General features: G+C 39.0%; 1 protein-coding gene and 1 long non-coding RNA gene across 9 annotated transcripts; both read left to right on the top strand.

The window, feature by feature from the left end:
- Positions 1-255: 255 nt before the first annotated feature.
- Positions 256-7,344, top strand: LOC135623758 (uncharacterized). Of its 5 annotated transcripts, none has more exons than XR_010491474.1 (4): positions 256-816; positions 2,106-4,713; positions 5,859-6,185; positions 7,007-7,344. It is a non-coding gene; the product is annotated as an uncharacterized LOC135623758 (long non-coding RNA). The 5 variants fall into 5 exon arrangements; XR_010491477.1 differs by lacking the exon at positions 7,007-7,344 and having other exon boundaries at positions 256-569; positions 710-816; positions 5,859-6,294; XR_010491476.1 differs by lacking the exon at positions 7,007-7,344 and having other exon boundaries at positions 256-569; positions 676-816; positions 5,859-6,294.
- Positions 7,345-8,159: 815 nt separating this feature from the next.
- Positions 8,160-11,753, top strand: LOC135623757 (transcription factor bHLH49-like). Of its 4 annotated transcripts, XM_065127059.1 has the most exons (11): positions 8,166-8,293; positions 8,459-8,575; positions 8,696-8,798; positions 8,989-9,207; positions 9,278-9,558; positions 9,667-9,837; positions 9,927-9,992; positions 10,053-10,121; positions 10,231-10,302; positions 10,398-10,583; positions 11,216-11,753. In XM_065127059.1, the coding sequence occupies exons 4-11, from the start codon at positions 9,189-9,191 to the stop codon at positions 11,306-11,308; spliced, it is 957 nt and encodes a 318-aa protein (XP_064983131.1). In that variant the 5' UTR covers positions 8,166-8,293; positions 8,459-8,575; positions 8,696-8,798; positions 8,989-9,188; the 3' UTR covers positions 11,309-11,753. The 4 variants fall into 4 exon arrangements, with proteins under 4 accessions (XP_064983134.1, XP_064983131.1, XP_064983132.1 ...); XM_065127062.1 differs by having other exon boundaries at positions 8,160-8,293; positions 8,459-8,798; positions 10,246-10,302; XM_065127060.1 differs by having other exon boundaries at positions 8,459-8,798; positions 8,893-9,207.
- Positions 11,754-15,768: the final 4,015 nt, after the last annotated feature.

Raw genomic sequence — 15,768 nt, 5'->3', positions numbered from 1 at the left:
TGTGATCTTCCTCTCGGCCAAGTTTTTACGCATATATACCCCTCGATATAATGGTATCAATACGTATTTTCTTCCGTATATTCTTCGCTAATACGTTTAGTCCTAGTTAGGATCCTCTACAATTACAATTCGAAACTAAATTATGATCGGACCATACTCACTATCGAAAGACAGTGGATCCTGTGCTGTGTGTGGTTCTCGATGGTTCTAAATAAAGCGGCCATTGGAGGAAATCTGGGTCGTGCAGAAGACCGTATTCTCGCTCTTGTTGTGCGTCTCCCGTAAGCCTGCTCCTCTCCAGTATAACGGCGACCGGGGCCTCGGGTCGGCCGTCGCCTGATGCAATCTTCTTCAACCTCACCATTCATCAAAATCATTCGCGTTTGGTACCTCAGCTTTCTGCATGCAGTGCTGTAGGCATCTTGATTTCAACTTGTTAATGAAGTCCCTTGCCCTACAAAGGGAATTCTGTTAGAACTCTGGGTTTGATATGCATGTTATGAGCCTTGTAATCAGATATAGCAGCTAATAGTTTGGATGATCTTTCCATGTCCCATCATGCTTACTCTGTTCGTTGCTTCATCTCTTAGGCTTCTTAACATTTCAAATCTTGCAACTTTAATATTCTATGAACACTTTTGATGCTCGTCTCTAAAGCATTTCTTTTAATTTAAGGTGTTATGGTGAAAATTATGTTAAACATCCACAGGGAAGTAGAAGCTGCAATATATGAGAAACATAAGATATGTGAGCCCTTATATTCCTGATGTTTGAGGACCAAGTACTTTTCCAAGAAAGCCCTACATGGAGGTAAAGGTAAAGTCTGCGACTTTATTTAGTTCAAACTATGCATGAACTCATAAAAAGATGATATGATTCTAACAACTTGTTGTCTATATTGGTAGAAGGAAATTTATATTCACATATTATATGCTTACATCTATTTTCAATGGTTGAAACCTAAATTAACATAGCTTATCACAGTATCTAGGACTTCAAATATGCAGAGGAATTTTCAGTTTCTCTTAGCATTCTCCTAAGTTTAATTTATAGATGAAAAAAGATATTGTCCTTGCTCACTTGCAATCAGTATGTCAAACAAATATCTTGGATGTACATTTTAACTTTAGTACTTTGTTATGAGTTGATAACTTTTTATGCACTATCCTTCTTGGTAGGCAACTGGTAGGCCCCAGTTCTTGCTCCAAGATAAAGGCCACAGTTACTTTTGAGAATCAAGCATAAGGAGAGTCTTAAATGCATTCTCTTAACTAAATTTAAATATTGACTGGGAGAACCCAGATACCCTTTTGTGGATCCATGAAACTGGCTCTTGTAGATCTTTTTACTATGGACTTCTGCAATTAAGATACATATTTACTTATCTGATTGAGGATTAATATGAAGCATCTTGGATATCTTTGTCCATGATCCACTAAAAGTTTGTTCAAGTTGATGTGACTATATTGAACCAGATGTGTTTGTGGACTAAAGACTATCTTCTAAGAATTTGTTAATAACAAATACGTTTATGACAGTTTCATCTGAATCAGCTTCTGTCCATTTTCCATTCAGATAATCCATTTTTGGCATGCTAATGGTTCGGAATGAAATCTGCTTTCTTGATGTTGATTAGCAATGCATTATACCTTTACCAAGTCAAGGCTCTCCATGTTTTGAAACCTGATCTGAGCTATTAGATTTCATGAGTTTGATAATCTAAAAATTTTAGTTTACATGCCCTCTATCATATTATGTTGATAGAATATATTGTTAATATCATAAACTCCATATGACCTTTATCTATGCTGGTTGTCTTTAGAACAAAATTTCATAACTTCTAAGCAGTAGTGAGGGTCTTATTTTACATCATTCCACTTTCAGCATGGTTTTTGTTGTTCTGTTTCATTTATTTGTCATTGCATAATCAAGATAGAGCATTCTGAGGTTATTATATTTTCTGGTAACTAATAACCTACATCCATCGTAAAGCTTTTTTAATTTAAAGCTTTGTTAGACCATGATATACATTTTAACTTGTCAAGTACATAATATTCCATTTCTGCATTCACCGACTTTTATTTTTTTCTGCAATTAATTTACAGGGGGCAATATGACCATGAAACACACTTTTGATGATGAGGACAAAGTCAAATGGTTAAATTTCATGGTTCTTTATAAGTTTATATTTCAAATTGAATTTGGATTTGACCACAGTTTTGTGGTCCTATTTAGATAGCCCTGTCCAAAATCATCTCTGACCCAATTAAATACCTGGAAGATCAGTACTAGTCAGCACTGGAAGCAGAAACCACAATGACAGTCAACAATAAATAATCTTCCAAAAAAAGCTTTTAATGGTGACTTGGAGGACAACGTGATGAAGACAAAAGGGAAGTTATATTTATGTGTTGTCGTGGTACTTATTTTATTGCCTTTGTGCTTATGGCTTATTGCAGCCAGGATAGTAGGACACAGAAAGCTATGAAAGGCGGCAGCTGTTAAATTACTTGTCTTTCATATAAAATGATATGAAACTGGACTAGTTTTGCATGCAAATGCCACTTTGATGGACCAAGAAAGCTCCATACATCACTTGTTGAAAATCTGGTTTGAAATTTTATGAAAATGGTTGTCACAAAAACTATTGAATGCATCATTCTGAATTTTGGTGTGCAGCTTGAATTAGGTGGACTGCATGAGCAGAACAAAAATATTATTATCGAGGAAATGAAGGCCCCCAAGGAGCATCTCAGGTGAAACCAGACAACTTTTAGTTCAAGTCTCATGCAAGCTGGGTTATTCTAGACATGTGAGGCACAATTATACTCAGCTGCTAGATTTTCAAGTTCCTTTAGGAGCTCAAGCTTTTTGTCCCTAAGCTTTATATTCTCATGGAGGATGTGATGGCACTCTTTCATCATGTTGTTTACTTCGTGGAGGAGTTGGTGGTTCACTGATTGGAAGTGAATGACCAGTGACCACAACTGATTGAATTGTTTCTGCTTTCTCATGCGCGATCGTCGAGCAGACTCTCTGTTGGATATCATCCTTCTCTTCCTCCTCTCTTCGATGAGGCTTGATTTGTCTTCATCTTCCTCATCTGCAGCTGAGTTAGTGTTATAACAAGTGCTTGGATAGCAATCAGCATACATCCTGGAATCATAAGTGGAAAAAGATCTGAAGAGACTGCTAAACTTGAAGGATGAGATGTCACTTGGAGCCATACTATAATGGGCTTGGAAGGAAGGCAGGTTTGAAGGTGAAAGAAACCAAATGCTGTCAACCTCATCATGGTGCATGGTTGTATCGTTTCAAAAAGACTGCATAAGGTAAGAACAGCTTTGGGAGGAAGAGTTGTTACAAAGAAAGAATTGAGGTGAGCAATGGAAGCATGAAAGAACAGGATGTGGAGGTTATTTATAGTGTTAAAAGACCAAAGGGTGAGAGACCTACTTCAAGCATTTCACACTTTGTTAAACAGGCAATAAGAACGCACATCCATGAGATCACCATCCAGCTTGTGGGATACCAGGGAACGAGTGGCTCAGTTTTCATGTTTGTGTTTTCCAAGCATGTCCAGAGGAGCGTCTCCATCATGATTGTCTGATCAAGATTGGACACTAGAGTGCAAATGGAATGGACCCCCAATAGCATCACATCCACTACCATTAAATGAGGTGCTGGTTGTTTAACAATGACAAGCATTTCCCCTGAGGTGAGAACAGGATATTGACAAAGGTTTGCTGCAAGCATGAATCTGGATCATGTATAATTGATGAAAGGATTGTGGGCTTAAACCTTGGAACATTGCAGCTGCAGGCGCTTAATGAGATGAGGATAGATAAATTCTTGAATGAGAGGGTAGAGTTCATTTTACTGGAGGGTTGATAGTTGGAGCAAGTGTTCGAGCAAGGTGAAAGAGGATGAAAATGAAAGAAGATATGCAAGGAATGTTTGATTGGTGTATTTCTGTGACACTGGCTTTATATTTATATTAAGATGAGGGGCATAATGGAAGTCATTTCCCAGAAAAGTTGACATATTATTTATGCCACTGAAATAATCCATAAATACAGACCCATTTGGTGAGGATGGATAATCAGGCATAAAAATATGCTCTTAATATGTCTAACAAACTATCTCATAATAATATTGTTTAACTATCAAATAAAATTCTCCTAATCCCATCAACGATCTCTTTTTCTTTGTGTTGTAAATTTTATTCTTGTTCCTCAGATTTCTTTTGATCATTTGTCATATTACTGTTATTCTACTTCTTTTTTGGTCTCAACTTGTTTTAGTCATTGCACCTACTTCTGATAAATACTCTCATATACTTATGCTATTATCCATCTTTCAAGGCTTCTTGTACATTGATAGTGCTATTATTATCTTCATGTCAACAATCTTATTTCTGGACATTATGTTATGTGCTTTTTTTTATGTTAACCACTCCAGTAAGAATAAATCATTCACCTGTTCCTTATTTGATGCAAATTCATAACTTTAATGTCATGGCCCTATAAGCGAAGGTTACATCAAGAATATATCTTTTATGACTTTCACATTAGAAATTTTCTAACCATGAGCATTTATCCTCTTATCAGGTCAAGGTATATCTGGAAGGATGTCATGGAACATTTTGCTAAAAGCTCAATTCTTTGGCAGACTTCCTCTGCTGCTTCTTGAAAGCTTTTTAGGAAGGAGGAGGTTTGTATGTTTTCTTGTGTATCATCTAAAAGAAAGAAACAATGCTTTAAAGTTGATCCATATTGAATTGATTATGGAACACTAGCCCAATTGCAAGTGGTTTTTCCTTCTCTCTTTAGGCATCTGGCAATCATCCAAACAAACCAAGAAATAAGTAATTTATTTTCTAAACATGTATTTATTGTCATAGCTAATGTTGAGACCTAATGAATTTCATAATGTCTATGTATTTTTGGTATGATTTTTTGTTTTTCTTTCCATGAGGAGGTCATCAATTTTTTTAGTTACAAATGGCCTATTTGTTCATGGACTAGCCTTCAAGTATCATGTAAGGTTTGATAGATATTTACTCTAATTCTTATGAGATGCTTGATGAGCTAAGTTCGTTGTAACATTAACAAATCTAATAATTTTCTGTTTTAATATAAATAAAGATTTAAGTATTATGAATTAAACATATGATTTTTTACATATCTCAATGACAATAAAAGATTCATATAACCGGACTTACGATTTTATTATTACTGTTGTTATTGTGTTTAAATAAGGATTCTTACTCAATCTATACATTATATTTGATATGGACATGCCACTCTAGGATTGTGAGTTAGGAGCCAGTAGGTGTCAATGGTTCAAAGAAACTTTTTAGGTCAGATCATTTTCAACTCTAAACTTGCCTCCTCATGAGCTTGAGTTGTATACCCTTCACCTATCTTACACTTCTTTCATTCGTGAGTGCTTTCTCAAATCTACCAGATTCTCAAAGATATTCTTATACTAATTATTTAGGTCTATAATTGATAAAATGATTCTTCCTTAAGATGTGACAGCCACATTAAAAACTCAGGAATTCCTCTCCTCGTGTCTGAATGCTTTCAATCATATATAGAGAGATCATCCTTGGTTGGTACTGCCAACCCCACCACCACCTTCAGCCAACTTTTGAAAATATGCAGTTCATGCATGGATGTTGCTGCTTCTTGTGCAGAGACTTAAGACCATCATGCAGCAATTGACTCTAGGGATCGCTTGGATGCTTGTACCTAAAATGTTATTATTAGTGTTAAGGAAACATGTGTGTTGTTATAATTGCCCCATAGATCATCTTCATGTTTTGACTCAATACTGTCTTGTTTATGATGCAGATATTGATCATCAATCACATATTCAGGAACCTGGTGTAGCTTAATGTCATTCTTATTCATTTTGACATTGCTGTCACCAATACATAAAACCAAAAGATGAGTTTGCTACAAGATTGCCTCCTTAGCAGAGAGAGATGGAAAACTGGCATATGTGAGAAGGATCAGGTTCCTACTCCAGCCTGCAAGCAACCCCAGCAACAGAGGAATGCAAAGGAACTCAGCACCCCAGTGACACAATTCCTCATGAATTGACTCACTTATGGCTTTTGAGTTCAGAGTTTGTGGTATCAGATTGCTGCAAAATCCATTCACAAAGAATTTGAAGTGGTAGGTGTATAAATGATCATGAATGTGAGATTGTTCAAGACAAAATATGATCATATGCATCTCCTGCAAGTTTGAAAATCCATCAAACACTTTCCCAAACTATTTTACATTTGTAGTTCTCCATTATTCTGCTAGATGTGAAAATAGAGTGCTGTCAAATAGGCTGATTCCAGGATGGAATTGCACTAAATGTGGTAGAAAGAAAGGAGACTGTGATCATGTTTGAAAGATAGTAGGGACACAATCTAATTAAGAGAATTTGGGGAAACAATGCCTTGCAACTAAATCAACCACATAAAATTCTTTAGGTTTTAGATTAGACTGCAATAAATTGCTTCACATAACCTTTGCTATTTCCCATTCTGAAAACACTTGTATTTGATGTTTTCACCACAAATCAAGGAATTCTATGAATAGAAAAGATGGAAGATGTCAACATATAAAAAGCAGTATGACATGCCTGTATGCAGCATTTATTACCCCAAGAATCTGAATACCTAAAATACTCCTAATATTCTGAGAAACATGATGAGTTTTTATGATGGATTAATCTCATTTAGAGTTTTAACCAATAGTCAAATGATAATTAACTAACAAAATTTAACCACAATAACATATACATTTGTCTGCAAATTTATATATATGCTTAGCTTAAATTTAGAGCGATAAATAAAAAATGCTTTTATATATATACAAATATACTTAATGCAAAAAACCTGTAAATTAAAAATTCATATATGCGAATCTGAAAATAGAAACTTTTGCAACAGATGGACCACTTTTTCTTTACTGATATTTCTGTTCATCATCCTTGAACACAGATTTCATCATCAACTAGGAGGGAGGAAAAATGGAAGAGTAAATTCCATGGTAGCCAGCACACCAAGCACACCAACAAAGGAAGGTCTTGTGAATCAGATCTCATTGACAGAGATCATGTTCCTGAATGCTATAAAATTAGGCACCTAATCTGCAGTAATTAACAAAGCAAGATGCTCAAGTTCCAATGTAAACCTAATAATTACATGGGATGAGTATAGATTCCCCTTGAACTCCTCTCTTTGTATCAGAGACTGTCTCTGAAAATATTAGTAAAACTCCTTGGGAATGGCCCTACAAGTACTACTTGCAACATAAACAAAGACTCCCCACAGAGTTTTCCCTCCCTCTTCTTCAGTGACCCAGTTTTTGTTTGAATGCACTATCCATGGTCTTTCCTTGCAATGATTGGAAGAGCAAGTGGTTCCACTGTGCATGATTCCTGTGTCAACAGCAAATTACTCAGCTGTTGCTGACTCTGAGGTGCAATTTCACTGCCTTTTTTTCCAAACAAAAAATAAATAAATAATTTAATATCTAACAAATCCTATACTGTTTGTGTCATAGTGAACCAAAAAATCAAAATCAAATGTTCCTGGATCTTGCATAATTTGCAAGCTAGTTTGCAGGTTTATTACCTTTCCTGAAAACATGTATGAATTTATACTCTAAAATTTCTCATGAGGCACAAAATAACTCTTAAGCTACTTTGACTGTTCCAAAGAACAAAAAAATAAAGGAAACACAGGTGCTAAATCATGTCTTTTATCTTTTTTTTTGTCATCCATAAAATTGTAGAAATAATATGCAAGAGGATAGTGAAGCCTGAGTTCCACTACTTGGAGTCACACCAAAGAATGAATCAATCAGATATGCAAGGTAGGCTAATACAATCTTTAAGCATAGTTAGATGCATATTATTCATTATCAAACAGTAACTGAGAGTTCAGATGCTAAGTGGTGCCACTGTTACCTTACATGATATAAAATGCAGTGGTACATGGGTTCCATTTCTATGCAAGTTATTATATACATTTTTTTTCTGAGAGGGGCAACTCCAAATGTGCCAAATCATTATGACAGAACTTTTTGAGATCCCAAACATCACAAGAGTGGTTGGCAATGTCAGGCTGCTAGCTCAAGGCCTGTAATATGCCAAGTAAAGAAACAAAGATAAAAGGATCAAAATCCAAGTAAAGAGAAGCTGGTGGTATAATGTTTCTTTGGAACAAAGAGACTGGGGATTATGAGTTGGGGGGACTCAGGTCTAAAGGGTGTCTTCCTGTGGTGTGAGTATGCTAACCAATATTCTTATAAGCATTGGTAGACAGTTGCATTCTCTCTTCATAGCATTGTGATAGAGAGTAGAATCGAATCTACAATGGATTATATAATTTGCCTTCGATAGTCCTTTTACTTACACATGCTTCAGTAGGGTTTGTTTCACTCTGCAGTGGGTCAAGAAGTGTTATTATGTGGCACAGTGGTGACCATGAATGTTTGCACCGAGTCAAGAAGGGCAAGTTCTAGTCAGCTTCCTTCAATGATTGCTGAGAAGCGAGGATTCTCTGGTTGGTAGTCTTTTCACCTCTGGTCACAGCTGGGTACTTGTGTCCCTGTTCAACTCCTAGGGCTTGGAATCTTTGGCCTAACGTATCATCACTCATCTATCCATCCTTTTGATCTCCTAGATTGTGAAATCCAAGGAAAGTTTGATGGGCAGTGGAGCAATCTTGGTTTTCTGAGTTGTCTTTGAATGGGTGTCTGACTTTTCTAAGATTCTCTTCTGAAAAGGTGGGTTTGGTGAATTTTAGCTTCTGCAAGTGGTTCTAATGCCATATAATCTACACATTTGAATGATTTGATTTAATGCAACTTGTTGTGGCAGGTAAAAATCTTCACTTCGTTTGCTTTACTGATGTGTGGAGTAGGTGATTCTGCTATTTGATAGATTCATTGGCTCCATTTTTTTTTCTGTGAGCAGATTTATCTTTGCCAAATGTGTGCTACTGATCAGTGACTGTGTTGAGATTACAGCAGGCAGCTGTTCTTTCTCAATTTTTGATTGATATAGTTTGTGCTGAACTCAGTTAGGAGTGAGGATAATATGGGCTGCAACTCTGGATATTCTTCTGATTGACTCCCAGCAATCCTTCAACCGCTGTCTAATGCTCATCAATTTCCATGGATGACTCATTCAGCAGTGAGCTTTAGAATCTGTCCACAAGCTTGAAATCATGCAAAAATAGCTTAAATTTCTCGGCTGATTTCAGATTTCACTGAGAGATCAACTGCAAAGTTTTCTTGCTACATGATGAATCCTTTCGATGCAACTACATCAAGAGATAACTCTGGAGCTCAGATGCAGAAGAAGAACAAAATCGACATGATGGAAGCTGTCAGAATTTCCTCATTATCTACTGATTATGTATCCAAGAATGGCAGTCTGATGAAGGAACAAAAGGACATGCATCATCACCAAGAAGATCCATCTAATCTGGCCACTGCAGCTGGGAATTCTTCTTCCTCCACGACAAGGAGAAGAGCAAATGAGGTAGTTCAGATCCTTTTCTCTCAGATATGTTTCGTTTGTCCGTCTTCTTTGTCGTTGCCTTCCATTGATCACCAGTAGATATCTCAACGAGCACAAGTATCCTGTCAGATACCTATGGAGATGGAAGAGGATCATGAACCGAAATCCGAGCGAAAGAGTTTGACGGTGGCTACTGTTAATCCTAAACGGAAGCAGGTAAAAGACATCACTGAATCAGATCTAGTTCACGTCCGGGCTAGGCATGGCCAGGCAACGAGCAACCACAGTCTTGCAGAAAGAGTAAGATCTTGCCAGCATTAGAGAGTCCCAGATTCTATAAGAGCCAATCTTTCTTTCTTGATAGATATGGACCGATATGTGCAATTTAGGTAAGAAGGGAAAAGATCAATGAGAGGATGAAGCTTCTTCAAGGCCTTGTTCCTGGTTGCAGCAAGGTATGGTTCTTGAACTCCCTATTCTGTCTATCCTTATCACCATTCGACATATGAACACAGGTCACAGGAAAGGCAGTAATGCTGGATGAGATCATCAACTACGTTCAATCACTACAACAGCAGGTTGAGGTATATATCCTTCATAACATAAACATTTTCTGCTGTATTTTGAGACATCTTCTCAGTTTTCCTGCTGACCATTTTATAGCAACAAATAACTTCCTCTTTTGATTCCCAGTTCCTGTCAATGAAGCTTGCAGCTATCAATCCAAGGCTGGACATTGACAGAGAGGGAGTTCTTCCTAAATATGTATGTGGCTTCGTTATGCTGATCATACAGCCTCACCTAATTGATGAGTATTGCTTATTTATCATCACATCAAAGCCTCTCTCTTTCCCTGGCAGCTACTTCAGTCTTGCAATAGCCCCTCAGCTGCTGCTGGTTTCTCATCAGACATAATTCATCCGCAACTACATCTGCCACACCAGGGTTTGATCCAATCTGGGTTATCTGGGACCAGAAACCCTCCAGATTTACTTGGAAGATCAATAGATACTCAAATGACTGCAGAAGATGGATATAACATGCAGGTATAGTCAATTCACTGACTTCATCAGGACTGTGGCAAACTAGGAAGGCTCATTTGTTCTGTGCATCTTTAAATACAATTCTTGACCAGTTCATGAGCAATTTATGATTCCTCAAGAATATTAAGATGACAAAATGAATTCAATTCAAAGAAACAAAGGGATCCACAAAAAGTGAAGTCAAGAATGCACAAAAACTTTTAACCACTGACCATAATACATGATGCTCTGTTATTCTTGTCAGTATAGCCTTGCAGTAGACTGAGCTGAAATAAGATGCTACTTGTCAGCATGAATTTTTATGTCTGGATTACTTTCAGGAAGTGTTCTATTTGCCCAATTACCACATCATTTTTTTTCTTCTCCTTTATCCACTGAGAAAAGAACCAAGTAACCTCCTTTGGTCCACCTATATATCACATCTGCATACACTAAACAGCAAAAACTTAATAGATTCATTAGAATACCAAAAGGCTTTTTCCTTGGATATAAAATGATAATTATTTGAACTTTGTCGAGGAAATTGTTTCAATCTGATTTCTGCATTATGGTTTTGTTTTCCTAAAACTTGTATTTTCCAGTCCACACAGTTGACTGCTTTTCTTTGTGGCACTGAGCTTTCTAAGCATTTGCAGGTGTCTAATGCATGGGATGAAGAGCTCCACAATGTTGTGCAAATGAGATGTAGCAGCAGTACCAATCTCTATACTCATAGAATTCAACAGTAAACCTCAAGAAGTGCATGCAGCATGAAACCATTATCCTGCAGTCCTTGTTGCTGGTTTGACTGAAAGTTCATGTTGCTTCAAAGGTGTTGCATATTTCATACAAAAGGCTTCATCACTGCCTTTGAGCATCTTGCGCTTGGTTGGGGTGGTGGAGCAAGCCAAGTGAATTGAGAGGAAATGCTACCATAGAAGAACACCAAAATAGTTATAATGTAAGAGGAAATTAACATTACTAATCAAATCCATGGTTAGTATTCAACCATATCAGGAGAGAAAATAGAGCTACTAAAATCACTCGGACCATTAATTATGAATCAATTTTCGACGCGCTCACTCGATTCATAATTACATATACCAAACTACTTATTCATATGACCTATAATACTCTGGAATTATGACTTACTAAAAAGATCTGCTGATAGTCTCTGTATCTTTAGTTCTTTCATTCAAGGTTGGGTTTTTTATTATTGCAAAAGTAGTTTGTTATTAGTTGTTTACTTCTCTTTATGATAAATATCTTTAAAAAGTCACCTCAGTTATACTGTTTGATAAGCTATATGTTTTGCCTTTGATGATGATCGGACGATTATTGATTGCTTCTAACAATGAATGTCCTAAAAATTAAACTCAGTATGTAGATCGAAGTCTTCACTTTTACAAATTTTCTCAGAGTTTTTTTTTTCTAAATAATAATTTTATCCTTATGCTTCTGTCTTCTATCGTTGGTCATGAGTAGTCTTTTGTGCTTTCGTGCAATAGGTGGTTGGATTTGAGTGATCAGGTGATTACCTGCATCTCTATTAGTGTTATAGGTAGTCGAGCTTCATCGACATGACAACGAGGCATCGTTAGTCGTCTTTGCCTCTATGGGTAGACTCTAGGTCATTAAGTCTATGTTGCTAACTATATATATCGCAAACGAGGATGACAAAAACGAAATGCATATGTACGGATAAGATTGATAAGAGTCAGTACGGTTATGGGGATAACGATGAGTTCGACGTAAGAGATGGGAGGAAAAGATAGAAATTAAAATATTTTTATATTAAAAAATAAAAAAAAAACTGTGTGAAATTTTAGAAATGAGGTGATAAATATGCATGCATGCGTCCAAAAGTTGGTGGGACCGTTCGACCGGACGTCAGCAACACGTGTGAGAAATGTGGGGCCACGCCCTGCATGGAAGGAACGGAGAAGGGAGCCGCGTCACGTGAGGGCGGCGCCACCTAGGCGATCATGAGGGGTCTGAACCACGCGCCCGATGGAGACTGGTCGCCCTTTCCTGCCCCACAGCACGTGGCGGGACATGGAGCGGGAATTCCACCGCACGAGATAATCTCTCTGCCACGGACGACGTCACCGAGTGACACCGTGTTGTCGTCACGCTCGCATGTGACGTGGACGAGCTCCGCTGCTTCCGCGCGCTCCGCCTTCCGCCACCACTCACGACACGACGCGAGCAAGCTCCTAGCGGCCGCTTTGACAGACGGCAAACGGGACGTCCGTTCTCCGTTCCGTTCCTAACGGCCGTTTTCAAGGATTGTACGCCCGTCAACTCGTTCCGCTTCCCGACAAAGAGCACCCGTATGGGCCGCACGTGACCTTCGCCCTCCCCCACCATCGTCACGTGCCCAGCCGCCTCTGGGCCCCACCGATCCTCCACCTCCTTCCACCACTTCGCGACGTCCCCACAGCGCCACTAGAAATAGTCTTCCCGCACGCACGATGCGTACCCACCGTACGACGTGTTCGGTGATCTCAGGAAGAGAGCCCACCCTTTACGAACGAATGGCAACACAGGTTGGGTCGTTTTTGGGGTAAAGAAAGTTGTGGCAACCCTCGTCCCATCCGCGCGCCCTATTTTTAACCTCCTACCTTACGGGACCCACTACGCCACCCGCCGTGAGTTGGCCACGTGATTCGTGAGGCAACGTGTGAGCGAGGCCTTTCCCCCCTTAATCACGTGGCGCCAACTCATCCGCCAACCATCCCCAGACGCGTGCCAATGCATGGGATAACAAATAAGCAAATGACGAGAATAGTTGTAGATGTTAATCACGCCAAATAATGGAAGCATTTAAATGCAACAATACTTGGATGATTTGTTTGATCCACTTGAAAAAACAACATTTCCTGTCTTTCCAGAAAATTAAGGGCGAGAGAGAGAGAGAGAGAGAGAGAGGTAAATAAAATTATAATATACTGTTCATCCCTGAGCTGAAACCTTAGAACAGAATTTTCACCGATCCAAACAAAAACCTGTGTAATTAAACCCCCAACTACTGCTGCAAACTCCTCTTCTTTTCCTTATTATGCTCAAGTGTTTGTTTCTGGTTTCTGCTTCCTCGCATGAACTGGAATTTGCATCCCTGTCCATGTGATCCTTATCTTCTCCTTTTCACAAGGGAAGATGCATTAAACACTGCCTAACAGTAGTGATGCGTGTGGTTCACGGAGTGGCCACAGCAACACAAAAGTAGTCCTCCGACCACCCACTCTTTGTCGGATGTGTCACGCAACAAGTCTGGAATCGACACAAAATATATGCTTTGTGGGAGTCTTCTTTTCTACGGACGTGTCAATTTTTTGTTGAGATGTCCTTTTGTTAGCATAAGTCACTCGGGTGGGGGACATAGGTTATGGAGACGATTGAGACTAGGTAGATGTGTATACATATATTTTGTGGTGTGTGGATAGAGACAGATAGATGCTGCAAGCATGCTCTCCCTAAAGGACATGATCTTATATATGCGTGGACCATGGTGAAGCCAGTTTCCGTAACGTTCTCTCTTGGAAGGAGAGATGCCAGAAATGATTGGGAGGGTGTAGTTTTCAGCTATCCACGAAAGAGAGATGCTGTCAGTAGAATATACTACTTGATCAGGCAAATATTTTATGTAAGCTTGATCGATACTCGTTTCCAAGCAATAATCTGCAAGAAAACTAACAAAATCACTGGGTGGGGGTGGAGAAGTCAGCTGCGAGAACAGAAGAGAAGCCCTGATTACTATTTGCCGGAGGAAGAGCTTGTCACTGTTTGCACGTGAGATGTTGCCATGCAGAGAGACTGCATCCTGCCACTGGAGAGACGTAGACCTGAGACACATTGTGACCATCTCAGATCTCTTGGGAGCCGTGCAATGCATGACCTACAACTGAGGTAATGGTGGGAAAGCCACAGGTTTTGATCTCATCCGAGTTCCGAGGATTTCCATGCAACCTCATTGCGTATCTCATCTATTTTATCTCCTCTAAATGCTCATTTCGATTGTTGTTTTGTATCTGAAGCTATTTTCGTCAGTTTCCGATATAAAAGCCAACACAAGTGCCTGAGCTTTTCCAGTTACTTTGTCTCCTTGCCCAATGTGATCACGGGAGTTCCAGCATCGACAGCAGCAAGGTTACTCTCTTTCCCTCAAACAAATAGGTTCAGAAACCAGCTGTTTCTATGCCATAGAAAAGAGAAAAGAACCTTATCATCTACTGGTTGGCATTCACAGATCAGGTGATGGTTGACAAAGTGATCCAGGAATGGTTTCATCCGATTGAATCTTGCACATAAATAGTGTAGCAGACAGTGGAGGAGGATAAGGACACGTGAGAAAGGGGTCGAAGAGACGGTGGGGCTCGTCTCAACAGATGACCGATGACTTGCCGAGACGTACGTGGATGGTGAGGTCATGGTTAGTCCACCACGTAGACAATTACCGTTATTCCGAAATAATAAAATGGTTAGGTTTTCATTTTAAAACAATTAATTATTTATGAGTTAGAGTCGATACGGGATCTAAAGAGGATCTGACTCAAGTTTTAATGGATCATGTTTAGTCTAACATCGATCAAATTCTTCTTCGAGAGAAAAATTGCTTATGCCAAGATACATTGTAGATTATTAGCAACATACTTCTCTGTAGGAACATCAACCTGAAAGAGAAACATCGTGTGAGCTTTCTCCTAAGATATGCAATTTTTTTGATGGATCAAAGCAGGTAAAATTCTCATGAATTGTGCAAGAGAGGTGGGAGAATCTTAAGCACATGAGCGTCACGTGATCATTCCACCCACGTCCCCAACATGCTCTGCTGTACTTGTCCCTTATCTAATCTCTTCCTCTCCTCCTTCAAGTAAATATTATTATCGTAAACTAATAATCCTCTTTTATTATTCCTCGGGATTAGCGCCTAATCATCGCCTGCTAAATTATCCGCTTTCGTTAAATTGATACGTCAGCGACCAACCGCAGTCAAACTGCCGTACGGCACGTGATCCCACCCATCGCCTCCGTCTGTAGATCACGGCCGTACGATCGCGTATGTAGCGCCCGCGGTAATACGGATCGAAAGCCAAATCGGTACGTAGTTTCACCCCACGCGGCGACGGGCAGAAACGGGAGAGAAACCGCCGTTAGATTCCGTCAACGGCGTTTTCGGTGACGGAAAAGAAGGGTTGAGAAGAGGATA

The sequence above is a fragment of the Musa acuminata genome, chromosome BXJ2-9 (assembly GCF_036884655.1).
Source record: "Musa acuminata AAA Group cultivar baxijiao chromosome BXJ2-9, Cavendish_Baxijiao_AAA, whole genome shotgun sequence".
NCBI lineage: Eukaryota > Viridiplantae > Streptophyta > Magnoliopsida > Zingiberales > Musaceae > Musa > Musa acuminata.
The sequence above is the reverse complement of the archived record's forward strand: the minus strand, read 5'-3'. Positions and strand labels throughout refer to the sequence as shown.

Excerpts from the sequence above, each read along its gene's own strand:
- LOC135623757 (XM_065127059.1), top strand. Across the intron at positions 9,993-10,052 it reads TTGTTCCTGGTTGCAGCAAG|GTCACAGGAAAGGCAGTAAT; the intron begins GTATGGTTCTTG and ends ATATGAACACAG. Across the intron at positions 10,303-10,397 it reads AGGGAGTTCTTCCTAAATAT|CTACTTCAGTCTTGCAATAG; the intron begins GTATGTGGCTTC and ends TTTCCCTGGCAG.